This window comes from Leishmania panamensis (assembly GCF_000755165.1).
Source record: "Leishmania panamensis strain MHOM/PA/94/PSC-1 chromosome 28 sequence".
Taxonomy (NCBI): Eukaryota; Euglenozoa; class Kinetoplastea; order Trypanosomatida; family Trypanosomatidae; genus Leishmania; species Leishmania panamensis.
This window is the reverse complement of record NC_025874.1, coordinates 1,122,665-1,148,291: the sequence shown is the minus strand read 5'-3', so window position 1 is coordinate 1,148,291 and position 25,627 is coordinate 1,122,665. Positions and strand designations below refer to the sequence as shown.

The window sequence follows — 25,627 nt, the reverse complement described above, 5'->3', positions numbered from 1 at the left end:
CCTCTTTTTCTCCAAGGCAATAAAAACCCACTTTTGTGGACGCTCTTGAGCAAGGCCTAGCTCTACGCATTTTTAAATGAAGATTACTCCTTTTTCTCTCGTTGCGTTGTGAACAAGTGAAAAGGGGAAGAAACTACTTCCCTGCGTACTAAGTGTTTCTAAAAACTCTTATACACACACATTCGCTCCTTGACGCAGCGGTGTTCCGGTGTTGTGCAAAAAAAAAAAGTGGGACTACTCCATTGATGCTAGTTTGTTTTTCTCAAGTACAGCAATATCAGCTGTAATGCGAACTTGGGGAGGAAGTGCAATTAACTCTTCCATTGTTGTGATGGGAGGGAAAACGATCAGACCTCTCCGAGAAACTGTTGGGTTGTTTACTGCTACATGCGGACTCTCCTCTTTATTTATCCTCATAAACTTTGGCTATGATTTTGTGAGAAAAATCTACTTCCTAAAGTCTGAATCGTGGCAAAGCGCAGCGATGGATTATCCCAATTTAGACTGCCAGACTTTGTTTTCGTTGCTCCGTCGTTTTCCGTTCGCGGGACGGTTAGTACTCCGATGTTTCTCGCAGTGCTGCTCTCAGTACGAAGAGTATGTTCGGCGGCCTCAGAAAGAGCTTAGCGTAACATGCACTCATTACATTTCAAGTAGCGTAAAGGTGTCGTCTATCTACAGAGGAGGTCAGACGTGCTTCTGTGCCTATCACGAAGGTGAGCGGAATGGACCTTTTGGTAGTGTAAAGAGTGATTGTGTCTACGCCAACGCCAATGGAAGTCGTGTTGATTCTTACGGTGTTCACTTTGAATCTCGTGATGATGTAAATTTCTGGCTGGACGTCAACGATCATTTTAAGACTTTCTTTGTCTCCGCCTTGTTCTCTGATAAGTGGGAGGCGTGGACGCAGCTCGCAGGAAGTGCTTGTGCCGGCATTAGGTACAGTACGTATCTTAGTTCGAACACCCATGTGTCGTGCAGTATTCAATCTTCTCGCAAAGAGGTTTCTGCTGCTCTGTCAGTTTTTCACAAACTACATTACAATGTTTTGGGCTTCTTGAATGTCATCGTGTCTTCTACTTCGCTGCAGCCATTTTTTGTTTTCCAGACAAACTTTTCCTCGGTGTCGCTGCGCTACATTCAAGATCTCCACAACTGTGCTTGTGAAGTAGTATTTGAACCGAAAGGTGTTTTATTAGGGTTTCGTGTACAAAAATGTTCTTCTGGTATTCGCAGGATGTTTGCATTTGAGTGGTAAAGTAGGGCGTGCTACTGTTTGTTCTTTGGAATTCTCCGCTTGTTGATGACCCCATGTTAGTTCTTTTTATTTCTCTGTATCGTGTCAGGGGGACTGATGTGAAGCCCATATAATCTAGTGGAGACCTTTGTCTGAGTCACAGTAGTGTGTTGCTTTCAGACCTCCTGTATGCTTCCGGAAGTAGCTGGATATGTGAAAAGGGGGAACCTCGCCGCTGTTTGTACACCTGGGGTGACAATTTCTTTTGCTTGCGTTTGTGCTTTTCTTTTTTGCATTACATTCAGTAGTTATAGGTATTTGATGTGCGCTCTATGGGATTTCGTGGTCTTGAGGTGGAGTACACTCAGTGTGTTTTCTTACCTATATATATATATATATATATAATGCTGTGTTGTGGTATAATTTTTTGAACTTGTTAAATTTCTTTTTATTATTACGTAGCCTCGAGTGTTACATTATAATGTGAGCCTTCTAAAAAAAAAAGATAAGCTTTGCGATTTTCTCGTTATGCTGCTCTGGCAAAGTGGAGGAGCAATGCGAATAAAAACATGAGGATGGCAGTGAAATGCAAAATACTGGTCTCGTGTTGTGCTTCATGCTATTACTACTCTTGTCGTTATCTATACAATTCGCCTTCATCTCTTTTACTGCGTCTGATTGACTTTACTCTATTTTGACTCTTTCCGTGTGTTTCGAAGCACCTCGTAGAAGCAATTCGTTAGGAGGGTTGATTGGCTCTGACCACTTATTCTACACATGGTCGTAGAGCGATAAAGTGCTTGGTCGGTATACTAGTAGCACATTTTTTCTCGCTTGCAGACTACGAAAAACAAAACAACGCACAAATTCTCAATATATATCTATGTTGACATTTATTTTCCTTGCTAAGGTATCACTTTTCTGATATTTTCTTCACTCCTCCTGCACCTTACAGACACAGCGATGTCGCAGCCAGCCAAGCTGTGCACATCGCATAACCTTGGAAATCCCGCAGAAAATCATCTACCAGTCAATAACCTTTTTCAGCCACACAATGACAATATACATACTGAGATTTCTTCTGTAAAAAGTAAGAACGTAGCTTTTCCAAAAAAGGACACCTTTTATGAACAGATCGATCAAATCAACAGTGCTGCTCTCTCCGCTGCGCTCCCGAAGGGGGAGGGTGGAGAGGCGACGCAACGTGTCTGCGTGGGACCTGAAGGGGTGTGGCGGTGTTGTGTGTGCCACAAGGTGAAGGACCTGAAGGGCCCGCACTTGAACGGCAAGGCGAGTGTACGGTCGGACTGCTGGCCTTGCGCAAAGAAAACAACGTTTGTTCACGAGAGCAGTGGTGATGGACCGCTGGAGGACGCCGGGCGCCGTGCCGGGCGTGTCGCAGCGGCTGCAGACGTTGAGAGACTCTCTGTTTGTGGTGAGCATCGCACAACCGTATTCAAAGCTCCTGTTGTTCCGTCAGAAGCAGAGGAACCGAGCTGCATGCTGCCAGTGACAAAGGCTGGCAGAGGACAAGGATCCGCCGCTGAAGGTGCAGGTCTCGCACCGCTGTCGGGAAATGTTCTTTGGCGCTGCGCCGTGTGCCACAAGGTGAAGGACCTGAAGGGCCCGCACTTGAGCGGCAAGACCAGTGTGCGGTCGGACTGCTGGCCTTGCGCAAAGAAAACAACGTTCCTTCGCGATACCTGCGCTATCGCTGGCTCTGGCGCTGCTGCCGAACCCGTTTCCTCCGCTCCAAAGATGCCCCCCACCGCTGAGGGTGCCACCCCCGCTACGAGCGACGCAAAGGCCAGCGTGCTTGCAGACCATAACATCCCACCATTCTTACAAACCACTGCTTGCCCCTCAGGATTCATTGGCAATCCAGCGTGTGTAACGCCGTTCAAGAGTACCTTTGGCGGCGTGCCCGCACCAGATGCGGCGAGGACTTCTGCCTTGCAGTTGAAAACGGTTTTTAGTGAGGCTGATAACGTTGACGATGTTGGATTCTTGACTGAGAGTAAAAATCCTTTGGAACCGAGTGGCGGCTCAAAGGGTACTCAGTGCTCAGCGTTTGAGAAAGAAGCTTCATTTAGTGTCCCATCTTTTGCAGGGGACTGCGCTGGGGAATCAGCAAATGCTTCCTGCGGCACGCTGGGTTCTAATATGCTGGTGCCATCGCGGGCCACAGACTCTTTTTCATCGGTTGCAGTACATTCGCTGATTACAGATGCCTTGAAAGAGCACCGCGAGGTGATAAAGGCCGAGTTGGAGTGTTTTCGCAAGGATTTGTTGCTTGAGGTGCGTCAGTTGATTTCCCGGAGGCACGTGTATACCGTAGCAGAGGACCGGGCGGATTTCGAGGAGCCCGCTGCACAGATAACGGAGAGCCTTATTCACCGACATTTGTCAAAGGCATTTCGTAAATTTTGAGGGCTTCATACTGCGTTTCACGTGTTGTTCTCACGACTATCTTACGTTGCAGTTTGACAAGAAGTGCTAAGAAACGTTGTGCAGACATTTTGCAGAGTGGTGGCCTTTGCCTTGGTGGACTGGTGCGCTATCATTGTCACTCGTAGCGCAGCGATCGGAATAGTTCTCTTAATTTGCTCTTTTTCGATGCACCTGTCCATGGTATAGAGGTGATGGTCTCCCCGCCTCTTTTCTCTCCCCCAGTTCTGAACGCCTAATGAGGGGAGACACCTCAACGTGGTGTCAGGGCTCAATACCCCTCTCGGTGTGGAGAAGCCAAGCAGCGTTCATTCTTAGCAGTGCCGAGCCACTTCTGTTGTCCACCGTGTTAGGTACACACAGCATGGGAAAGTAAGCATAATGTAGCTCTAGTGACTTTGACAGTCGGGTGCTGGATAGCGTTGCTTTAAGGCACCCTGCGATAGAAAACACGTCTGTACTATTCATAGGGTGAGTGTCGAAGTGACTCTAGAGCATCTCACCCGACCCTCACTGCCCACTGGCGAGGATTCTGAGCTACCCGAGGGATGTACCAGGCGGCGACCTGCTCGATGGGCGCGGCTGTGAGGCGACCTGCAGCTCGGGAGTTGAGCAGAGTTGTAGGATGAGGCCATGCTCCCATAGCTGGGTCGGCATTGCTGTAACGCGACTCTACCGCTGCTTCGAAGCACGCGGTGGGCCTCTGACAAGCCATGGTTGAATGGAGCCTGGCTCATGTTTTTTTGGCGGAATGGGCATGTCGCAAGAAAGATGAGTTTTGTAGTTTATGACCTTGCCCCTCTTCTTATCCTTCACCTCACATTTTCACTCTCAAAGCAGAACTGCTGGTCCGACAAGCAGGCAGAAACGTAGTCACTTTCACTAGAACATAACTTCTGTTCCCCATTTTCATCCCCAGCTTCGATATAACTATTCTTCAACATCGCCCTTTCCTCTTGGTTCTGTAACTCTTGCAGAAAGAAGTTGGCACGCAAATGCCACCACCAACTCGACTGAATGCAGTGTGCGATAGTGCGACGGCTGTTACGACCAACTTGGAAGATCTGCAGGAACTGTGTAGTCGTGTTCAACTGCTTAGAAAGTGTGTAAACAACATCTGCAACCGAAAAATTCCCGCATTGGAATACTCCATAGAACAGTTCCGTGAGATCCACTTACATCGTCTTTTGGCAACAGAGAAAGGTTTTAGAAAAGATTTACCGGTGCAATCCGTCGGTTTGCTTCTCAGCTCCATCGACTCATTGTATTTAAGGACAGGCAATTGTACTCAAAGCAGATGGCCTGCTGCAAGCCGCACTTCTGCTGCTGAATGCTCTTCGACCACCATTTTTGCTATTGGGTATTCTCCTGAAACTATGGTGACGGAATCTAATCTGGTGTACTATTCAGAACCAGGTGACGCAAACATCACGCAGCGCAGAGGCTCTTGTACTCCACCTTCTATTGCTGAAAGCATGACACAACACCCCACTGCTGGTACTGCCGACAAGCCTGCCGCTACATCAGAGAGTAAGCCTGCCACTGGTGGAATCGGGCAGACCTCGGAAGCCTTCGGTAAAGCCTCTCCAGGTCCCGGCGCCTTTGGTCAGGCATCGTCGACCGAAGGCACGAAGCCCGCTGCTGGAGCGTTTGGGCAGGCCCCGGCGGCCTTTGGCCAGGCATCGTCGACCGAAGGCACGAAGCCCGCTGCTGGAGCGTTTGGGCAGGCCCCGGCAGCCTTTGGTCAGGCATCGTCGACCGAAGGCACGAAGCCCGCTGCTGGAGCGTTTGGGCAGGCCCCGGCGGCCTTTGGCCAGGCATCAGCGACCGGAGGAACGCAGTCCGCCGCTGGCGTGTTTGGGCAGGCCCCGGTGGCCTTCGGTAAAGCCCCTCCAGGCACCAGCGCCTTTGGCCAGGCATCAGCGACCGGAGGAACGCAGGCCGCTGCTGGCGCGTTTGGGCAGGCCCCGGTGGCCTTCGGTAAAGGTCTTCCAGGCTTTAATGCTTTTGCGAAGGCACCGCTGGGTTTGTCTTCTGGCAGCTCGTTCGGCGCTGTTGGTGGGGGATTTGGTTCTGAATCCCCGAGCGCCGGCACTGGAACAGCGTCAACGCCAGGGTTTGGACCTACGAGCGCATTTACGAACGCGCTAGGTGGAGCTCCACAAGGCAGCGGTTTTTCTAGTGTGCCGAAGAGCGCGTTTTCTGGCGGGAGTAAAGCAAACAGTGCTTTTGGAGCATCGTCTTTCACTTCAGTAGCTGCAAACTTTCAGTAAAACGGTTTGTGCACTGTCTTGTTCCGTTCTTCATTAGCACACTTTTGAGGGGCTTTGTGGATGAACACGTATGATGTGCTTTTTTGATGCTTTACTGCTTTGGGGGCTCTCTTTGGAATTTTTCCTGTCCTCGAGTCAATTTCAGAACAGGTGTGAAGCTCAATGCGGGCACATGCACGTACCTCGAGCTCACATTTTCTTCAACGTAGAGTACGTGTTAGGGTTACATTTGCGTGCACATGTGTCTTCGTGCTCATGAGCGGTTCTTTTTCTTTCTCTTTGTTGGATTCCAGTGCTTGAGTCCCCTCTTATTAGGGAAGTTGGGTGTTCTACTGGTACCCACCGTGACGGCTGATGTGTGATGGTGCTGGCCGAAGTTTTAGCGGCTATGCTAACCCCATGCGGTGGTAGCTTGTTTCTCTGTCTATTGGTACATTAAGGTGGTCCTAGCCTTTGTTGCATGAAATTACGTGTATGTCTATTATTCACGCATGAGCTGCAACCACTTCCGTTTGTGATTTGCGCTCCCTAGCAAGTCTCATTGCAGGTTCGGGAATGCGGTGCGGCGACGTTGGTACGTCGAGGTCTCATTTTTTTTTTTTACTTTGATGAAAAAGAAATATCATTCTCATACTTTGCTGTTTCTTCCTTTGACAATATCTACACCTGAATACTGTCGCTAAATTATCTACTCATGGATGCACTACCCCTCCTTGATCCCGGCTCGACTTTCATTTCACCTCTGCCTTTTGCTAGCGAAGGTTGCGAGCTCACACATACACCCACACACGCTACCCCCCCCCCCTCCCCCGAACACGCACACATACTCACGTACACACATGCACTTCTGTGAGTACTTGTACACGAGACCTCATTGCAATCCTCACTAGTGCAGCCAATGAGTGGTTCTATTGTGATACGCGATCTGGAGACACGCGACTTGGGAGAGGTGCTAGCATTGCTTAGTCACCTAACATCCACCCCTGTGCTTTCGCAAGAAGAGCTGGAGCAAGTGCACGCTCGACGCGTGCTTGCAGGGGTGCGCACAAGGGTTGCGGTTGACTCCACGACGCAGCAGATTCTAGGAACCGCCTCCCTGATTGTGGAGCCGAAGTTCATTCGCGGTGGAAAATGCGTCGGCCACGTGGAAGATGTGGTCACACACCCTGATCGTCGTGGTCAGGGCATTGGCCGCAAATTGCTCAGCAACCTAGTGGAGATAGCGGGAGCGAGCAATTGTTACAAAGTGATCCTGGATTGCACGGATGACATGGTCGCCTATTACTGCAAAGCTGGCTTTAGAAAGTGCGAAAACCAGATGCGTCTAAACATCGACTCCCAATGATTGACGTCGGTGTCTCCCCGGCCCCTATCACCGTGAGGAGGCAATCGTTGTGCTAATAACCTGGAGCTTTCATCGCGTGAATCCGCACTGCTGATCGGCATGTGTGCCTGCATCGGTGCGTGTGATGCGACGGCGTCCATGGCGGTGGAGATGGGTGACGGACAAAGACAAAAAATCTGCTTTTTTTCTGTGTACTGTCTTCAGGTTGCATCCCGCAGCGATAAGGTCAAATCAACAGCCGCTCTACACACAGTGTGAGGAGGGAAAGAGTGCCGACGTCCGTGGGTGAGTTGGATTGTTAGCGCGCGTGGTGGTCTGTGCCGTTCCGCTGGTGGTGTGCGCTGCCAAAGGTCAACCGGGATATTGATGGGATGTGCATGGGACACCTCGTCTTTCCATATTTTATTTTTCCTAGGCTCCTGAGCTGCGGTGTGGCGAGTGAGTTGTTCGGGGTGTCAGGTTGCTTCAGCGCTGCTCTGGTAGGGCGCCAACGGAGAGTACTTCAACAATGGTTCTGTGCGTGCTCCTCTAACACGGACCAGGGCAAATTCTCTCCCTCATTGCAATCCTCGCCTCCTCTCCCTTATCTACCGACTTGGTACCATGCACGCACCGAGACATCCTTCACCGCAACGGAGACTACCTCAAACATTCATACTTCCGACACATGTACGTTTCGGATTGTGCTTGATGCCAGCAGCGATGGAGATTGCAGCTGACTTTGCCCGTCGTGGCCTGCACCTTGTCGGCTCCCTGGGATGCGGCGCTTTTGGGGATACGTACCTTGTTCGGGATGCAAGCAGCTTCTGCTTTGTTGTGAAGCGCTCAAGGTTTCTGGTGAAGCGATCGGGCTTTCTCGAGGAATATCTCGGAATGATGGGACTGTGCAGTCTCAATGTCGTAACACCTCACGATGCATGGATCGACCACGAACGTCGTGTCTGTATTCTCATGGACTACTGCGACGCTGGGGATCTTGGCGACTACCTGAAAAAAGTCTACCCCTTGCCGGAGGAAGAGGTGCTTAGTATTGTGGCTCAGCTTCTTCTTGGGCTTGATCACATACACAAGAAAAACAGAGTGCACCGTGACATTAAACCGGAGAACATTTTTCTCCTATCGGCGAAGGCAGGTGGAGGTAGGTGGCCTGTAGCAAAGATCGGTGATTTCGGCTCAGCGAAGCGCCTCTCGTACTGTGGCGCGCGAGTCGTTTCGCGTGTCGGTACCCCCCTTTACATGGCGCCAGAGATTATTGCGGGCTACGCCTACACATCAAAGGCAGACGTTTGGAGCATGGGTCTCGTTGTGTATCGCTTGATGGTAGACAATTTGCCGTTTCGGGCCACTAGTCTAGAAGCTCATACAAGGCGTGTCCTGAGCCTTTCCCCTCCTCACCCTAGCGCCCTGAGTGGGTACAGCAGAGAGCTTGGGGACTGTGTGATGGCGATGCTGAGCAGAAATTGGAAGCGGCGGCCTAGCACGCAGGCTCTACTGCGTTGCGGTGTGTTTCAACAGACGTTGGCGCGGCATCTCTGGATACGCGCGCCATCACAAGCATCTGCGTGCCTGTTCGTGCGACTGCGGGTATCACTGCTCAAGGTCTATGCGGCACCGAGTGAACGTGCCCAAATTCTACGCACCCTCGAATTTGGCGACCAAGTCTACCTTTCTTTAAGGAATAATTTGCTCCAAGGAGTGTGGCTGGAGGTGTTGCACCCGTTTGCAGGGTTTATCAGTGATGCGGGTAATGCTGAGTCTCTTCTCGACTCTTATGCTTCCGATGAGTGCACCGTTAGCGTCGGTAGCCTATCGAGGGTACTGGATCTTTCGACGAAGCATGCGTGACATGCTGTTTCTTGACCCACTGGGTGGAGAAGAGAACGGTAGTGTAAGGACCGCAGACCCTTTCGGTATGCCCTCGTTGATGCAGACTGTCGCTGATCCCATCACCGGGAAAAGGCGCACAAATTGCACGGCCAACTTATTCAACGCAGCTTCTGGCATGGTTGTTGCTTTTTTTCGTGTTTTTCTAAATCATCTGCTTTGTTCTCCGCTACGTTACCCATCTCTCTCGCCTACACAACCACATCCGATGAATATGTGGCAGTAATTGTTGTTTGGATGCTGGAAGAAATAGGGATTACCCATCAAAAAATGGGTTCAAATGCATGGGACGATTAACGCACTTTGTGCATGTTGCCATACGAAAGTGCGAGAGTCTGCTGCTGTACATGCGTTTTCCCTGAAATGCTATCATGAGTACAGCTAAGTTCTCTGTGAAGAGTCTAAGCACATCCCGTCCGTGCCCTGCCGCAGCTTCGACATCAGTGGCATCGATACACGCATGCTGATGTGACCTCTCACTACTCTTGCACTCTTCCTCGATTAGATTTTTTCGCTTATTTTTGCTCTTTTTCATGTACTTGGCAATAATCATAGTAACGGTGGAACAGGTCTTATTTTTGCGTACAGTCGGCTCCTGTCTGCTTGGATATTTGTATATGTCCGTGTGTATGTTGCACTTATCCTTGCGCCACTGAGTAAAGAGTAAAAGCGAAGTAAAAAAAAAAAGACGCGGCACGGTGAGGGATGCGCTATGGAGCTCGTCTATCGATCCCATCGCTCCGTGGAGGATACCACCGCTGGCTCTCTGGATGGGACACAAGCAGCATTCTCGGCACACCCACCACGTCCGGCGGTCTTCTGAAGACGCTTCAGGAGGATTTAAAAAGTGAGACTGAGCTGCGCACGAAAGGGATAGGGGAGACACTGCAAAACTACGTGCACCGAGCAGAGCTCTCTCACATGGAAAGCCCTGAGGCAGACGAACAGTTCGCGAAGAGCTTGGACGCTAAAGTTGACGATCTCTTTGCGCGCATTCCTCTCCCACAGGATCCCATGAGGACAGCCCTGGCACTGACGGATGAAGAGGTTAAGGAGGAAGTCGCGGCTGAGCTTGTGAAGGAGGCGGTGCGAGAGATGTACTGGCGCAAACTGGATGCTGAACAGGCTGAAGCACTGCGCCTCAAGAGAGCACAAGAAAAGCTGCAAAAGCAAGGAGGAAGCCAATACTTTGAAGAGCTACGCGAAAAAGAGAAGCTGCGCGAGCACGCGGAAACACGGCTTGCTGCCCAACCAGTTGCGGTGGAGACTCGGTCTTCGGTAGGCAAAGTGGTCGATGAGCCGCTTCTCCAGAATCGAGATGCGACGCTGTCAGCTGAGGAGCTTCACGAAGAGCTGACCGCGATGAAGGCGAAGATGGCGCGACTAGAGGAGCTGTTGCGTGATAGGAAATGAGGTGTGTGTGTATCTCTTCACTCCTTCACCACTTCCCGCGAGGAAGTTTAACGACGCTGAACTCACGAAGGCGATCATCACATGATTTAAAGCGAGGCGCAACAGAAACATACACACAGGGAGACCAACAATGATAAGTACATCTGTTAGCGTGGGTTAGTGTCACACGGCTCAATGACACTTTGACGAGTAAAACAGACGCTTCTCTCCTTAGGCATCTCGGCGCGTGGGGCAGGCTCCTCCTCTTTTCGCTCACGCCAGTATACATTGGCAGCATCAATTGAAGGTGCTAGATTCCCTACCTGGGAGAATAAGCTCTCCATAGGGAATGAATGCTTTACCACTGCGCTGTTTCTTTACCTTTGTGCATGTATGTGCGTGTGTGCCCGTTTGTGGCGCCTGTAGCGCCTTTGCCTACCCTCCTCCCGTGAGGTCTTCATGCCCTCGGCACCCACTGCTGCTGTCCCTCTTTTTTGGCATTTGAATTGTTTTGTCCTCTTCACACGCCTCTGTGGGACATGTTGGCATTTTTCGGCGGCGACTCGCGGCTCTACTTACATCAACACAAATACGTATACACAACTTAATGTCACGGGCCACGGAGGGCAGCCACACCGTGGCGTTTCACTGCAGCTTTTTGTTGTTGCTGTCGTCGTTTCGGAGCAGCAGCAGGATTTGCACGCTTTGTTGGCTTACCTTCTTTTCCTTGCTGCTGGTGTCTTGTGTGTCTCTTATCTCTTTGTCTCCTAAAGGGGGTTACGTCGTGTAACGACGCTACCAAGGGGCCATGAGCCGCAGTTTTGTTAGCAACGCCGATCTGCGCGGTCGCACGGCCCCATTTTGTGGTAGTTTAATCTGTCAGAAGCGCTTTTGGGCGAAGCCGAAGAAGCGTCCGAAAGTTGGACCCGGATTTCATGAGAAGGCACAGAAGTGGCGAGACGAGTACCTTCTCGACCGCCACCGCGTTTTGGCTGACAGTCTCCGTGCATACGTAGACTTTAGTTCTACAAAGCGGGTGGAGCCGTGGGATACTCGCTTTGCTCCGTTTGATCGTGTCGAAAAGGATGGCGTGTACATTCTTACTCGTTACCTTATGGACGACAAACTGCAGCTGTGTAACTACCACCATCGCCCTGTGAAGCGCCTGCTGTGTAATGTCGGGCTAATGGGTCCTCAGGTAACTATGACAGCGCGCTGGAAGCCGTACAGATTTGCAACCAATCCCGCTAACACCACGCGTGCCGAACGCACCTTCACAAAAGACAAGACAGTCTTCACAGGTTATCATCACGATTGACGTACGGCGATGAATCAGGTTCGTCGCCCCCCCTCCTTTCCTTTCTCCCTCTTCTGCCTCTGTGAGGGGCTGACAAGTATCTGCGGGGCGCCATCCTCTTTCTTGCCATTTCTTGTGTTTGCTGAGTTTTCTTTTTATTGGATTTGGATGGCAGTGGTGTTGCTTTGTCTGTGTGCAATGGTCACACGTCTGAAGAGGAGGAACAGAGATAAGAAACACGGTAACTTGAGAGCGAGTCAGGAAGGTGAAGTTGCGTTGCTCACTCTCTCATGCCTTCTGGGTTTTGCATTCGAAATGAAGGCCTCAACCACAAAACACTATGGAACTGCATGCAGGCGGGAGGCTGCTGAACTTGTGCGAGCTACCGGCGTGACGTGGTCTGAACTCCTTTGATCTCTCTTAGGCCTCCTGGCGCCACGCGTGCAGGCTCTAGAGGCGCCGCATCGCTGTTTTGGGGAACTGCGTGTTCGAAGTTCGCTCCGTACGCTGCATGGGTGTCGCGCATTGTGTCACAGTGCGGCAGGGTGCGGGTACTACCATGCACGCACAGACACAGAAAATGAACAGTGCACCTTTTCTTACAGACTTCTTTTGTTCGGCCTATGCGCTACTCTTCTGATAAATCTCCTGCACTTTTCGACAAACTTCAATGCGTTGTGGTACGAATCTTGTTCTGTGACCTGCAACCTGCCTAGCTACAAGTGTGACGGTGCGTGCGAGTAAGTTGGAGACGCGTTCGCTCTGCCCTCACCGCACAGATTTTCACAGAGAACAAGAGTGCGCGGATCAGCACGCACGCACACATAGAATTATATACACTGAAACGCACACCTACACACCCTTTCTATCAGCCGTCTGCGTGGATGAACCGAGGAGTGAAGCACGGGCGCGTCGAAACCCCCTCGCCGGCACCCAGCAGCCGAGAGAGCACCTCGCCTGCTCCGCTTGCAGAATCGCTGCCGGCCGCGACTAATGTGCGAACATCAAAAAGGCAAGAAGCAAAGAAGTACTTGCCAGATACGCTCCTACCAGAGAGCGCGGCTTCTACATCGGTGTACAGCGATGAGTCGTTTCACATTGAGAGCTCACGAGAGCGTGAGGAAGCAGTCCTCGCTGAGGGCCGCTACCTCAGTGGTGATGCGCTCAAGAACTTCCTTCAGAAGAACTTTGTGGACTACATAGATGATGAGTTGTTTGACGTAGCGGCTTTGGAAGCTCTCGAGGACTAAGGTGTACCCTTTATCTTTTTTGTTGTTACCATTCGACTTTCCCGCCACCCAAGCAGAGTGTAGCACGCGCGCTGCGTGGATTCATCAGCGGCCTCCAGCAGAGGAGTGCTAGCCACGTCCACACTCTGCACTGAAGAAGTCGACGCAACTTGCTCCCCCGTCATCTTAGCAACGTATCCTTCTCTCCTTTTTCCTCATCAATGAATTCTCTTTCACGGTGGCTGACCATCTATAAACCACCACACCGCCTTTTCCAGGCTCTTCAGAGGTGTTTTTTCGTTCTTGACGGTTGCTGCTGTGGTGCTGTCAACATGACCCATGGCACGGCAGTGGTAGTAGCAGGATGCTCAGATGAATCCCTGGGTAGGCAATGAGGTGAAAAGGGTCAGGAGAGAGAGCGGAGAGGGTGTAGGTGTCCAACCTGGCAGCAGAAACTCAGAGGTTCTTGATGGTGTTGTTTCTCTTTTCATGCCTTTATTTCACATTTTTCGTGCGCTCCATCAGGGGCGAATCCATGTTTGTACCCCTATAAGGGTCTGTAGGCTAGGGGCCTTTACGAGATCTACAGGAGACAACGGAGTTTCAACTGAATCGACTCCGCTCTCCGTACCCCTCTCGACTTGTCCTCCAAGAGGACTTACCGCTCGTTGGTGATTGGATGAGAGCGTGTGAACATGATCAAACAAGAAGACTGAAAGTAGAAACAACAGCGAAATGGCAAATGTGAGGGCGCGCCGAGCTTAGTCTACAACTGTACGAAGCGTCCTATAAATGCAGGGATTCCTCTCTTCCCGCACTCCGCCACACCGGCACCTCCCACCAGCCGGGGAACACTCAAGCACTGCGCCGTGCCAACGGAGCTTTGTGCTCCTTGTATGCACTCTGTCCTCACTTCTCTCTCTGTCGTACTGCTTTGGCGCTCGTTTTCCGTTTCTCTCCGATGTTCTTATGCGGCCTTTTCGTTCTCGTTGACCGCATTACACATGACTCGGCGAGTGCAGCCGTTTTGCTTACTCCAGGGCACGTGCTGACCTATGCAGTGAGGCTACCTCTCTCTCTGTCCTTCTCTCTGCGTCTCACCTTTTGTGTGCGATTTCTGCCCCATCTCAGCTTTGTAGAACATCATTCGTTAGGCTTTTCCCCATGGTGTTTGTCGTGCGACGACGGGATGCTCCTCCCTTTCTCCCGTGTTTCTTTCTCTCCTCTGCATGCGGGCACACCGAAGCGCGCACAGACACACACACGCCGCAATGGAGGTGGCCTGAGTGCAGGAGCGTATCTGTGTGGAAGCAGAAAGAAAAGAGCAGGAATTAGTAGACAGTGGCTCCGACAGACTTTTTCGTGGCAGTTGTGGGCAACGAGGAGCGCGCCGCACCATTCGGAGATAATTGTTGCTTCCGCAGCAGCGATGAGGAAGGGCTCATCAAGGAGATCATTAGTCAGTGCTTTGAGAGCATCCTCCTCCTCACCTTCGTTGAGGGCAGAGTAGTAGGGGAGGCACTCTGCAAAGCAATGCTCTCCTTTTTTTTCTGCCGAATCTATCAACCCGAGCAGGGACGTGTAGACGCAGTTCACAGTACCTTTTGTCAACGAAGGAGCTAATGACTTCATCCAGTACCGATGCGAACGCTTCAGTGGCATTAATGCAATCATCGAGGCTGATAATGGAGGTCACAAACTGCTGCGCTATATGCGCAATGAACGTTGTGCCAGAAGAGTCTTCTCTCATGCTTGTGGAACAGCGCCTTACAGTTGATATGTGCCGCGCTGTGGAATACACGGCAGAGAGCTTTCTACGTCTCACGGAAAGCGCGGCTGCGATCGTTGGTTGCTACGTTGCGTCTGTTGGACTGTACGTGCAGGAGACTATGTGCGACCCTATCAATCCCCGCCTCCTCGCTTCTGAGGCACGCACATTGAAGAAAAAGCTGTCATGCTACTCAGTGGGCAGCGAAAAGCGTGTGAGCAGTTGTGTTCGACTTCAAGACATCCGCACATGGTCTTTGGTGATCAATGAGAAGAGCCACTTTAGCCCCGTGGAGCTGGGACCGTATTTTATCAGCCTCAATCCGCAGCTGATTGTCGGCGAGAAGCTGGCGCACTAAATTCACGAGGATCGCACCTACATCGCTGGAGAGGACAAATGCGTCGCCGTTGGACTTTTGCGTGATGCCACCGTCTGCGGATGATGACACGCTGCACCGTAGCATCTATCTCCCGCACTGTAGGGTACGCCGTTAGGGGTTCGCTGTATGGTTGAAGCCGGAGTGTGGCATGGCGTATGTGAGTGAAAGGCTCATCACGGAGGAGACGCCGCTGGAGCCGAATTATCGTATCGTTCTCGGGAAGCACCTCGCCTTCCGTTTTGTGGAAGTGGGCACAGAGCTGCCGCGTGCAAGCGACTCGCGCATTCTAGACTGGGAGCTTTGCTCCAAGGAGTTCCGGCAGGAGAGAGTGCAAGCGGTAGAAAGAGGAGCAGCGGCGGCGCTGGTGCACGATAACAGCGGCCTGCAGGCCCGCTGTGAGGACCTCGAGGCACGACTGCAGCACGCGTGTGGCAGCTCGTGGGTAATGCTCACAAACCTGCCTTCCACATACTGTGGCGCGCTGCTATGGCCGTTCGACCTGCGCAAGCACAACAGTGAGATCACCATCGGTCCTCAAGGTGACGTGCAGTTGCCATTCCTGGTAAACACGGCCGCCATTAAGCACACAATGGACGGCCTCGTCTTTCAGGGTGGCAGCGCCAACGTTCCCCTCACCAACGGGCCCCGGTTCACTGCGGGCAGCATCGCTTTCGCCATTAGCCTCGATGAAAGCGTTGTACCAAGTCGGGTGTGCAAGGAGGACAGACCCAAAGCCCGTGAGTCTCCAGAAACAATGCTGGAGATGCAGTGACGCTTCTTCTTGCAGTGGTCTGTTGGGGCGCTTTTTGACTTCGTGTTCCAGGCCAAGTGCCTGAAAGCACGGCAGGAGGAAGAGAAGTGCTTCGTCTACCGAAATTGACTGTACAACATCCGCGTATTGCGGCCTCCATCTCTTTAGCCAGCCGATATTGCAGCGCTGAACGTGCAGATCACGACAGCGGTGCGGGGCTCATAGCTGCTGGGCTGGCAAAAGAGCTGCGCGAACACGTCCCTCTGTCGCTGGAGTCTTCACCTCGCGATGAGGTGGCCATCAGCGCAAAGGCAGCGAAATTCCTCAAGGCAGCACAGGAGAAGTCCTCCCTTTCTGCAGCCATCATGGCGAAGCTGCATGAGGACATTGGAACTGTGCTGATGGAGAACTGCAACAGCTGCGCAGTGGGCTCCCTCAAAACGTCACATTTACCCGCTGAAAGAGCGCCCTCGCGAGTGCTGGCTCGGCTTCTTCCACGAAGGCGATGCTCCTGCGCCTAAAGGTAACGTGTTTTCTGGCCTCCTCGACCGGTGTGCACCGAGCGAGTAGCACCGTAGATCTGCTCAAGGTGAGCGTGAACGTCAAGGCACTGTGAAAACGACATGTGCTGCAGCTCAACGCCTTGGTAATGCCATTTTTCAAAAAGGGTGAAAACATCAAGCTGCTCGGCTTCTCCTGCTCATCGTGGATGATGTGCTTTCGACGGACTACTGCATGCGGCGGCACATGCTGTCGGCGACTGAAGCGGATGGAATGGAGGAGCAGCTTATGCAGTGGCAAAAGTGGGCAGACAGGTGCGTGATCGTTTTGGACAACTAGATGCATTCATCTCACAGTACGTGGAAGCACAAGGTGGCTCTGCAGGGCAAGCCTACGCCGCAGATTCGGCACAGCATGGGCAAACCTCAGAGCGACACGCACGTGTTCGACCGGCGGGCGGCGCCGTCTGGCAGTGCATTCCGCAAGGCGAGGCTCTCATGCACCACGCTGAGTCACACGTCCGTGCCGCCACGTATCGCTGGTGGCCTTCACAGAAGTCGTTCGCACCTCTCCACTGCCTATGTTGGCAAGACACCGCACAGTCTCAGTTCCTTCGCAACTTTTCGCAAATCGAGCGTGTCCTCTGCCACCTGCTTGAGAGTGGGAACTTGCCAACTGCGTGGAACTTCTCTTTTTCAGTGGACACCAACGGGATGAAGAAGCGCTCCTCGTCAGTCGACTCACGCACCACAGTGGCGACCGTTGTACCAAGACATCGGTAACTTGGCAACAGCACGCGCAGCCACAAAAAGTAGCGCGCGCCCGCCTCCCCCATTGCGTGTTTGTGCGCAGCTCACTCTCGTTGTGTGTGTTTTGTGTGTGTGTGTGTGTGTGTGTGTGTGCACGGAAATCGACCTCGCTCATCTTTTCCTTTTCTTTCTTTTTCTCTGTCGCCTTCTTCCAGCATGCATCTGCCGGAGCGTCAGCCATCCTGTCTGACATCCCGGTATCCCCCTCCTTTCCTCACCCCGTTCATCACCAACCCCAATCACACGTCTCTGTGGCGTTCTCACTTTCTTCCCCTATTCTTGCTGTTACTCCGTTTACATGGCGAGCATAGGAGTACGTGCCGGTGTGTGTGTGGGGGGGGGTGCCTTGTATTGAGTCTGGACCTTGTTAAGATTTGTCTATTGTCTCTGACGTACTCGCTTCTCTGCGCATCGTCCCTTTTGCTTTGTGGGTATCCTTGCTAAGGTCTCCGCGCGCCCGAATCGACTCTATTCACTCGACTATGGGGCTGTGCTTTTGAGTTTTAAGGGGCGGGCATGGGGTTGTAGTACGGGTGAGGTGCAAAAAGAGTGGGGGCTAGGGACAGGAAAGGAGCAGCCCGATGGGGGGACGAAGCGTTTGAAGAAGCAGGAAAATAGAGAAGTCACTTTTCATCGATGCTTCTTACCGCTATTCCTTCTCTGTTGTCGAACATTTTCATGTTAGTGTGTGCAATAGGTTGTCGATTTAGTGTAAGTACCCTAGAGTAAGAGGTACGAGGCTGTTGGCGGCGAGAGATAGGGAGGGGGTTGGGGCTACAGAGGAAAAGAACTTGAGCGTTGGCTGTGCTCCACGCCAGATGGCATGAATAACTTCGAGTCTAGGTGCGCTAGAGAAGAGGACATGAAGCTACGGGACAGCGGCACGATGCGGAGTATCATTGCACCACCTAATCTCCACCCTTCCGTGTCCTTCTCCCCCTTCACCGCCTTCCCTGTTCACTGTGTTTGTGTATTCGTTCTCATTCGAGGAGTTTCGCTTTTGCCTGTGTGTTTCTTTGTGTGTCACTTCCACTATTTTTGCGCTTTGTCTCTCTCACCACATCCCTTCCCTCTTTTCTGCTTCTCTCTTCTTTAGCAAGGTCGCTCAGTTTAGCTGCCGCATCGATTCTCTTCTTTCTGGTATCATCTTTGCATGTGCATGTGTATGTTGACTGGTGAAAACTATGTGGACCTCGGTACCGCTCAGTGAGGGCATTCTCGCTCACTTTCATTCAGTGCTGATAGCAAATATTTTGACGTAGTGCGTGTGAAGTGCTGTGCGTTTTCGCGCTTCACCAGAAAGGCAGTAGTATCTATGTGCTGTCTCCACGCACCTGTCTGCTTCTTTTCCCCGTGTGTGTTGCCTTGCGATGTCGGAGCTCCCTTCGCATTCTCTCATGACAGTTTTCTCTTCTCGACCTCCCCCCCCCCTATTTCGCAATCTCTCGGAACATTTCTCGTCAATTGCACCCCACTGTGGGCACCTCACTCGCCACTCGCGCGACACACACACATTTGCTTTCTTTTGCCGAAGACCCGACACTAGAGGTGCATGACTCGTTGACCTCTGGAGGATAGAAACGAAGGGAACGGGAGTCTGATAGTGGTGCACGGTGCGGTTACCCTTCGCTTTCTTGTATTCTTGTGTCCCTCTCGCTTTGCCTCCCTTGACTTCCTTAAACTTTCGATCAATATTGCTCTTCTCACCAATGGCGCTAGCTGTGACTTCGTCGTCTGCCCCGTCTGGCAGGGCGGAGGTGGTGTACTGGAATCTGCACGGCCACTCCGAAGATGTCGTGTGTGCCGCCACGCATGGCCGTGTGTGCGCCACCGGCGACGTCGACGGAGTGGTGTTGCTGTGGCGCTTTGCTAAGGCGGCGCCAGAGCACGTCTGCTCCATGAACACGGGTGGACCTGCAGCAGTAGATGCAGCGTGGAGTAGTGCCACAACGCTGCTGGTTGCTCAAGGAGACGGGTGTGCCACTGTCTGGGATGTCGAGAAAGGTGCACGGTTGCGCACCATCTCTAGGTATGCCGTCAAGGGTCGGTGTGAGTGGCCGGTGGTCAACTGCGTGGCGGTAACGACGCAAGACTCCTTTGTGTTTGGCGGCGATGACGGCTACCTTGTCACAGCGGACAAGCGAAGCGATAGGGTCGTGGTGGGTGCACGTGTCGCTGTTCCCCTCACCAGCGCCACAACTGCCGGCTTCTCTCTATTTATCGGAGACGTGTGTGGGACACTGCACTGGTTCGACATCCGGACGGGGTCGAGGGAGGTGGAGCGCATTGTTTGTGGCTCTGCAGGGATCACCAGTATTGTGGCAGACCCTACTCAGGATCGGGTGGTAACGTACTCCATGAGTGGGACGGCGCAGATGATTGATACACAACCCTTTGCATTGTCATCATCGGATCGCCTCCTAGGTGCGACAGAGCTGGGCGTGAATGAGCGCCAGGCGCTGTTGCGTGGTGCATGGGTACCGCGTTCTGACACTGTTGTAATGCCAAGCGGTAAGGGCAATGTCGTGTCCGTCTTCGCGAGTGACATCGTGGGAGGTGCTATGCGTACGGTGCACGCAGGTCGCACTGGGTCTGCGATGAACGTGAGTGTCTGCGTGGAAGATGAGTACGTAGTCTGCGGAGGCGATGGTGGTGAGGTGGCGGCGTACCAGTGGTAGAAACTGCGTCTTATGCAGGCATAACATGGCGAGAACGCACGCGGCAGTAACCGCGGTGGCGAGAGTCTCTCACGTGGTGGGAGACTCCAAAACGTAAGGCACCCTCAGGAAAAGACGGGAAAAGGACAAGGATGGAGAATGCACAGTTTGTAGAAGTTCTTGCACTGAGGCGGTGTGTGGCGGCGTTTCGCACAATTGTTTGTCAGGTGATGATGACTCCGCTCCCACCGTTCTGGAGTATCATGTCGCACCTCTTCGACTTCCGCCGCGGACGTCATTGGTATGAATCCGTGGCGGCGTGTATGTGTGTGTGTGTGTCTGTGTACGTAGACTCTTGAAGCTCATGCTTAGCTCGTGTCGCCCAAAGGCGTGGCGCACTTGAGTGTAGATCCACTCCGCATGACGCGCCCCTTCTCAGATGATGTTCGATTGATTTTTCCTCCGCTCCCTTTCACTCTGTCATGTTCGCATCCTTCTCTGTCTTCCGGTGTGCCTTCTTCGTATTCGTCTTTTCTCTCCGCATTTGCTTTTCTTCCACGACTCTGGTTTCACCTACCTTCCTTCCTTTCGTGTGCCACTCCCCGAACACACACACACACACACGCGCGTGCATGTATATGAACACAGTCGGCTACAGCCGCCTCTCCCTACCTTTCTTCGCTTGAATTTTGACTCGTGTGCCATTCTCACTGTGTCCTACATAATTCCGCTATTTCATCCCCACTCTACTTCTCTCCGTTTCTTACCACTCCCATTCCTGCACACAAACCGGCATTAGCACCAACGCACTTGCGGGTAAATTCACGCAACGCGTAAGAGGAGAGTGAGCCACCACCACTTGATACGGTGCTTGCTGCTAGTGCTATCAATTAGGGTCTATCTCTTGATCACTGTCGTTACTCTCGTTCCCCTCTCTCACAGTTTTCCCTGCCTGCTCACCTAAGTCCTTTTTCATCCTCGCCTCTCGGTGGAGAGCATCGCTCGCCTCTTTTCTGTTTGACGCGGCAGGGAAAGCGTGACTAGTGCAACAAGACGGTCCTCGTCTTATCGTCTGCTCCTGCTAACGTACCCGCGGGCTCATACCGTTCGTTTTCTTTTGTATGCTCACTGGTGGGTGATTCATATTGGTGGAGTGTTAATACAGCGGAAGCAAGTGTCGAGTGTGTCCGCATTGGTGCGTGTGGGCTTCTGTTCAATCTCCCCGCTCTCCCAAACGGGTTACCTTTTGCTGTTGCCTCTTCACGTGTCTTTACTCGGTTGTCTTGTGGTGTTTTTCTTAGTCTCTCTATCATGCTCGTTTTCTCCCTTCTCCCACCTCACCACTCAGTTTGAAATTGCTTCATCCCTTGGTCGGCGCACTAGCCCACTGAACCCTGCTACGTCTCCCACACGTACCTTAACTGAAGATCCCCGTTTAACATAAACAAAGAAACAACGACGAAAAGAAGCTCTCGAAGTGATCGGTGCGAAGCACTTTCAGCCTCCCTCTCCACCACCACCACTACACACACACATCTAAGCTCCGTCACTCATACACGCGCTGCTGTTGTTGCACCTGTCCGTGCGTCTGCGTATGCATCTTTGTTTCTCGTGTGTGTGTGTGTGTGTGTGTGCTTGGCCTCTCCTTTCTTTCGCGGCACCACGTGAAGGAAAAGGGTGATGCATCGCAACCGCAACCGGCGGAAAGGGCCGCCGGAGGGCCGCTCAGTGCAGAACGTACTGAGCACTGATGGAATTCCACCAGGCACGTTTGCCGTGATCGACCCCCTCAGTAAGCGCCTGTTTATCCCTTTAGAGTCCATGCTCGACACACGCGCGATGCACCGCAAGGGCGTGCCTTCGCTCTGCCGGGTATTCCTGGAGGGTCGGTGTCGGCAGGGCACGAACTGTTTCCAAGCGCACGCCAATATAGATCTAGTGCTCGAATTGCGGGCCAAAGCGCTCGCGGTGCCGACGTGTTGTGCCCTTCACGGCTCCCCGAGCGACATGTCAGGCATCGACCCCACCCTGCGGCTGGTCGTGCGGAATGACGACGGCGAGACGGTAGGGTTGGCGCGACTGCGACAGGCCCTGGTGACCAACGGACTGCGCACTCTCATTGCCGCTCAGGTGAGCGCCGTTGGCATGCCGGCACCGGTTGATGTAGTTGTGTCAACAGCGGCGCTCTGCCGGTCTCACAGCGGTGCTGATGGGTCGCCCTGTTGCCGCTTCGAGGGAGAATGCAATTTTGTGCACTTGTGCCGCCACGTTGTGGCCCAAATTAATCAGCGAAGGGAAGCGGTCAAGGCGGAGGAACACCTCGCTGCGCCGGTGTTGGCTGTAGGAAAGCACTCCGAAACCTGTCAAGACGAGTTCATGACGGTCCCAGACATGGCATCCAATCGCCCCACCTCCTCGCCGCTGCAGCTGCGCTCGCAGCCGGCGTCAACAGTGATGGTGCCAATGAGCGTGAGCGCCAACCTTGGCGTCACCCCATCAATCCGCTTCGACCCCCTTGCGCTCGCGGTGACAGCGCCGAGCGCGATGCCAGACAGCGGCGCTCTGTTGATGGGCCGATCCCCGTTGATGTCAAGATCCTTCAGCTCCACTCCCTCAGGACTGGTGTGGCGCCACAACCCGTATAACTCCTCTCACGCCTCCTCTGTCATAGAGACCTGATATGGCGCGTAAGTGCTTGTGCGCGTACTAATATATGTGTGCCCATATGTGAGTATATCGGTGTGCGGATGTGTGCGGCGTGCTCTTTTTTTCCTTGGGCACATTGAAATCTCTGCGCACAGCGCTGAAACACCTCCCATCCACGCGCTTGCAGAAGTACGGAGGACATCGAAGACGACACTAACGGAATAAGGGCCTCGATACATGCATATATATATATATATATATATATACGGTCACATACCTACAGTTGCTCCGAGTATTGCATGACTTCCCAGCTTGACACTCTCCTTCTGTACTCCTGTGGCCCCCCTCCCCCACCTGCTCTTTCCTTGTGCTTTTTCCTTTGCTTTATTCAGTTCACGCTTTATATTATTGTGTTGCCTTGTCTTGGGGTGCGTGAGGCCTCTCGCCAACTCTTTCTTTCCTCTGCTGTCTCTTTTGCCTTCCTCTCTTACGCTCCGGAGCGGTTTCTAGGCGCGCACACATGCGTGCGTTTGTGTCTGACGGCAGGCACGCGGGGCGTTGATGCAGGTGATGGGTGAGACAGCGCGGCGGATGGAATGCAAGGGACGAGGTCTCACTGCACCAGTAAAGACCGCTACTTCAGTTTCCTTTTGTTGTCTTCTAATCCGCGTTATTGCTATTAGCGCTCGGTATAAGCTGAACGACCCCTCTTGGGGGTTTTCTCCTTTCTCAATGGTGATGTATCATGAACATGCGTGGTTTTGGGGGTTGGTTGGGGTTACGCCTCACCTCTTCTTCACTCTCCAAACAAGAGTTAGTACCGCATTTCCTTGCTTGTTGAGATAGAAACAAGGCATGTGCGTGATGGGGTGTGAAGTCAGGCCAGAGTGCGCGAAGAGAGGCGGGGGCGTGAAGCGCCTACGACATGTAGACGCACACGTGCGCTCCTTCAATGTTAACAACCCTGAATCGTTGCTGCACGTCTTGAGTTTACCCCCTGTTTTTTCTCTTTTTCCTCACGCTGGAGTGCTTGGGCGCGTGTGTACGTATGCGTGTTGGTATGAATCTATATGTGCGTGTGGAGGGGGTGATGATCCGGCGCAGACCTTGACGGGGCTTTTCCTTTCCTTTTGCGTGCTCCGGCTTTTCTTTGTCGACTATCGCTTATTTTTTCGCCGTCTCACCTCTCCTCTTTTCACTCTTCTCTTTACTCCCCCGGCGTTCGCGTTAGCGTGTACATGAGTCGGTCGGCGAGTGGGTATCGTAAAGTAATTGTACAGGCTGCCCGCGTCTGCTTGACACAAGGCGATGTGCCGTGAGCAAGTACGGCTGACAGGCTCTCAGCGATGCGTATGCTCAGCAGCTCAGGTGAAAGACCCACCACATCAGCAGCCTGCAAAGGAGACAACGAGTGTCTTCCGTGCCGCTTCAATGTGTTGCCAATGCGGCACCCTTTCTGCCATGTGACGTGCGCGCTGTCTCTATAGACCACCGAACTAATGACGAGATGCATGAAGAGGGGGGAAGGAAAGAGGCAAGCGTGACATTCAATGGTCAGAAGTGCGTTGCGAAATACAACTGACGCAGCCGTGAAGCCATCTTCGAAGCGACTCTCCAATGCCCCAAAGGCGCTAGCATACGCTGTTTCATCCGCCCTGCACCTCTGTGCAGCAAAATAAGGCATTTCAAAGCACTGCAGTTTCATGTTAATGATCTGCGCTGGGTGTGCATATAATCGAGTGTGTGTCTATCTTGATGGCCACTTTCTGCTCTTGCCGCTTTCCATCACATACTCCGAGCGTGTACGTGTGTGTGTAAGGGGGGGTGTCTCTTTTTCATTCGTGTTCTCCAGTGCCTTTGCTCCCCTGATGACAGAGAGCCCCTCGGCGTGGCATCAGGGTGCGGTGACCACTCTGTAAGGAACCCAAGCAGCCCCACCACCCTCCTATCCCTGCCAATGCCGAACCACTTCTGGGGGTGGCCGAGCCAGGCGCCTACGACAGGGGGAGGTTTGTGCGGTGTATCGCTGCTTGATGTCGGCGGTCAGGTCCCGGATGACGTTGCGTCGGAGCAGCCTGCGACAGTAGGCACGTTTGTGTCCGCCCATATTACCGGCAGAGTGCCAGTGTGGCCCGAACATGTCGCACCCGGCCCTCACTTTCCACTGGTGCGGGGGGAGCCTGGGCGACCCCGAGGGGCGATGCACCACGCGGTGTCCGGCATGATGGGCGTGACTGTAGTGTGACCTGCGGGGGCGGGAGGGGTGGGTGGGCAGAGTTTGAGGTCAGGGCCTTGCTCAGGTGATAGAGCCGGTGCATTGCTGCAGTCCGTGTCTACGACTGCTTTGAACCACGCGGTGGGCCTCTGAGAGACCGATTCGAGTGGAGTCTGACTCGTTTGTTGTATGGCAGGGAAGGGACTCGCTGAAAAGGGGCTGTATTTCCTCTGGAGCAGCAGCACAGCTGTCAGGATGAACAAGAAACAGTGCCGAATGCAGCAAAATTTCTAAAGGGTGCAGGCAAGCAGTGCATTTGCCTTCCGGTGCACGGTACCGTGCTGATGCAGCTTTTTGTATTTTGCTCGAGGAGTGGCCCCATTCATGTCGTTCTCAGCGAATGTAGGTGTGTGTGTGTGTGCGTGTGTGTGTGTGTGTGTGTGTGTGTGTGTGTGTGTGTGTGTGTGTGTGTGTGTGTGTGTGTGTGTGTGTGTGTGTGTGTGTGTGTGTGTGTGTGTGTGTGTGTGTGTGTGTGTGTGTGTGTGTGTGTGTGTGTGTGTGTGTGTGTGTGTGTGTGTGTGTGTGTGTGTGTGTGTGTGTGTGTGTGTGTGTGTGTGTGTGTGTGTGTGTGTGTGTGTGTGTGTGTGTGTGTGTGTGTGTGTGTGTGTGTGTGTGTGTGTGTGTGTGTGTGTGTGTGTGTGTGTGTGTGTGTGTGTGTGTGTGTGTGTGTGTGTGTGTGTGTGTGTGTGTGTGTGTGTGTGTGTGTGTGTGTGTGTGTGTGTGTGTGTGTGTGTGT

At 52.8% G+C, this 25,627-nt stretch overlaps 9 protein-coding genes and 1 pseudogene across 9 annotated transcripts, besides 2 other annotated features; all 10 read left to right on the top strand.

Annotated features, from left to right (window-relative positions):
* Positions 1 to 2,200: 2,200 nt before the first annotated feature.
* On the top strand, positions 2,201 to 3,667 carry LPMP_283190 (hypothetical protein; the record flags this gene model as incomplete). Its single annotated transcript, XM_010702355.1, has 1 exon — positions 2,201 to 3,667. One exon carries the CDS (start codon positions 2,201 to 2,203, stop codon positions 3,665 to 3,667), a length of 1,467 nt encoding a protein of 488 aa, XP_010700657.1.
* A 267-nt stretch (positions 3,668 to 3,934) lies between these two features.
* Positions 3,935 to 4,457: a repeat region.
* Positions 4,458 to 4,680: 223 nt separating this feature from the next.
* On the top strand, positions 4,681 to 5,958 carry LPMP_283180 (hypothetical protein; the record flags this gene model as incomplete). Its single annotated transcript, XM_010702354.1, has 1 exon — positions 4,681 to 5,958. One exon carries the CDS (start codon positions 4,681 to 4,683, stop codon positions 5,956 to 5,958), a length of 1,278 nt encoding a protein of 425 aa, XP_010700656.1.
* An 898-nt stretch (positions 5,959 to 6,856) lies between these two features.
* On the top strand, positions 6,857 to 7,303 carry LPMP_283170 (glucose 6-phosphate N-acetyltransferase, putative; the record flags this gene model as incomplete). Its single annotated transcript, XM_010702353.1, has 1 exon — positions 6,857 to 7,303. One exon carries the CDS (start codon positions 6,857 to 6,859, stop codon positions 7,301 to 7,303), a length of 447 nt encoding a protein of 148 aa, XP_010700655.1.
* A 702-nt stretch (positions 7,304 to 8,005) lies between these two features.
* On the top strand, positions 8,006 to 9,148 carry LPMP_283160 (protein kinase, putative; the record flags this gene model as incomplete). Its single annotated transcript, XM_010702352.1, has 1 exon — positions 8,006 to 9,148. The coding sequence occupies one exon, from the start codon at positions 8,006 to 8,008 to the stop codon at positions 9,146 to 9,148; it is 1,143 nt and encodes a 380-aa protein (XP_010700654.1).
* Positions 9,149 to 9,892: 744 nt separating this feature from the next.
* On the top strand, positions 9,893 to 10,600 carry LPMP_283150 (hypothetical protein; the record flags this gene model as incomplete). The annotated part of the gene is made up of 1 exon (XM_010702351.1): positions 9,893 to 10,600. The coding sequence occupies one exon, from the start codon at positions 9,893 to 9,895 to the stop codon at positions 10,598 to 10,600; it is 708 nt and encodes a 235-aa protein (XP_010700653.1).
* Positions 10,601 to 11,387: 787 nt separating this feature from the next.
* Positions 11,388 to 11,897, top strand: LPMP_283140 (hypothetical protein; the record flags this gene model as incomplete). Its single annotated transcript, XM_010702350.1, has 1 exon — positions 11,388 to 11,897. The coding sequence occupies one exon, from the start codon at positions 11,388 to 11,390 to the stop codon at positions 11,895 to 11,897; it is 510 nt and encodes a 169-aa protein (XP_010700652.1).
* Positions 11,898 to 12,760: 863 nt separating this feature from the next.
* Positions 12,761 to 13,126, top strand: LPMP_283130 (hypothetical protein; the record flags this gene model as incomplete). The annotated part of the gene is made up of 1 exon (XM_010702349.1): positions 12,761 to 13,126. One exon carries the CDS (start codon positions 12,761 to 12,763, stop codon positions 13,124 to 13,126), a length of 366 nt encoding a protein of 121 aa, XP_010700651.1.
* Positions 13,127 to 14,727: 1,601 nt separating this feature from the next.
* Positions 14,728 to 17,221, top strand: LPMP_283120 (annotated as a pseudogene).
* A 1,801-nt stretch (positions 17,222 to 19,022) lies between these two features.
* On the top strand, positions 19,023 to 19,991 carry LPMP_283110 (U5 snRNP-specific 40 kDa protein, putative; the record flags this gene model as incomplete). Its single annotated transcript, XM_010702348.1, has 1 exon — positions 19,023 to 19,991. The coding sequence occupies one exon, from the start codon at positions 19,023 to 19,025 to the stop codon at positions 19,989 to 19,991; it is 969 nt and encodes a 322-aa protein (XP_010700650.1).
* A 1,659-nt stretch (positions 19,992 to 21,650) lies between these two features.
* LPMP_283100 (hypothetical protein) lies at positions 21,651 to 22,649 on the top strand (the record flags this gene model as incomplete). The annotated part of the gene is made up of 1 exon (XM_010702347.1): positions 21,651 to 22,649. One exon carries the CDS (start codon positions 21,651 to 21,653, stop codon positions 22,647 to 22,649), a length of 999 nt encoding a protein of 332 aa, XP_010700649.1.
* A 1,853-nt stretch (positions 22,650 to 24,502) lies between these two features.
* Positions 24,503 to 25,046: a repeat region.
* Positions 25,047 to 25,627: the final 581 nt, after the last annotated feature.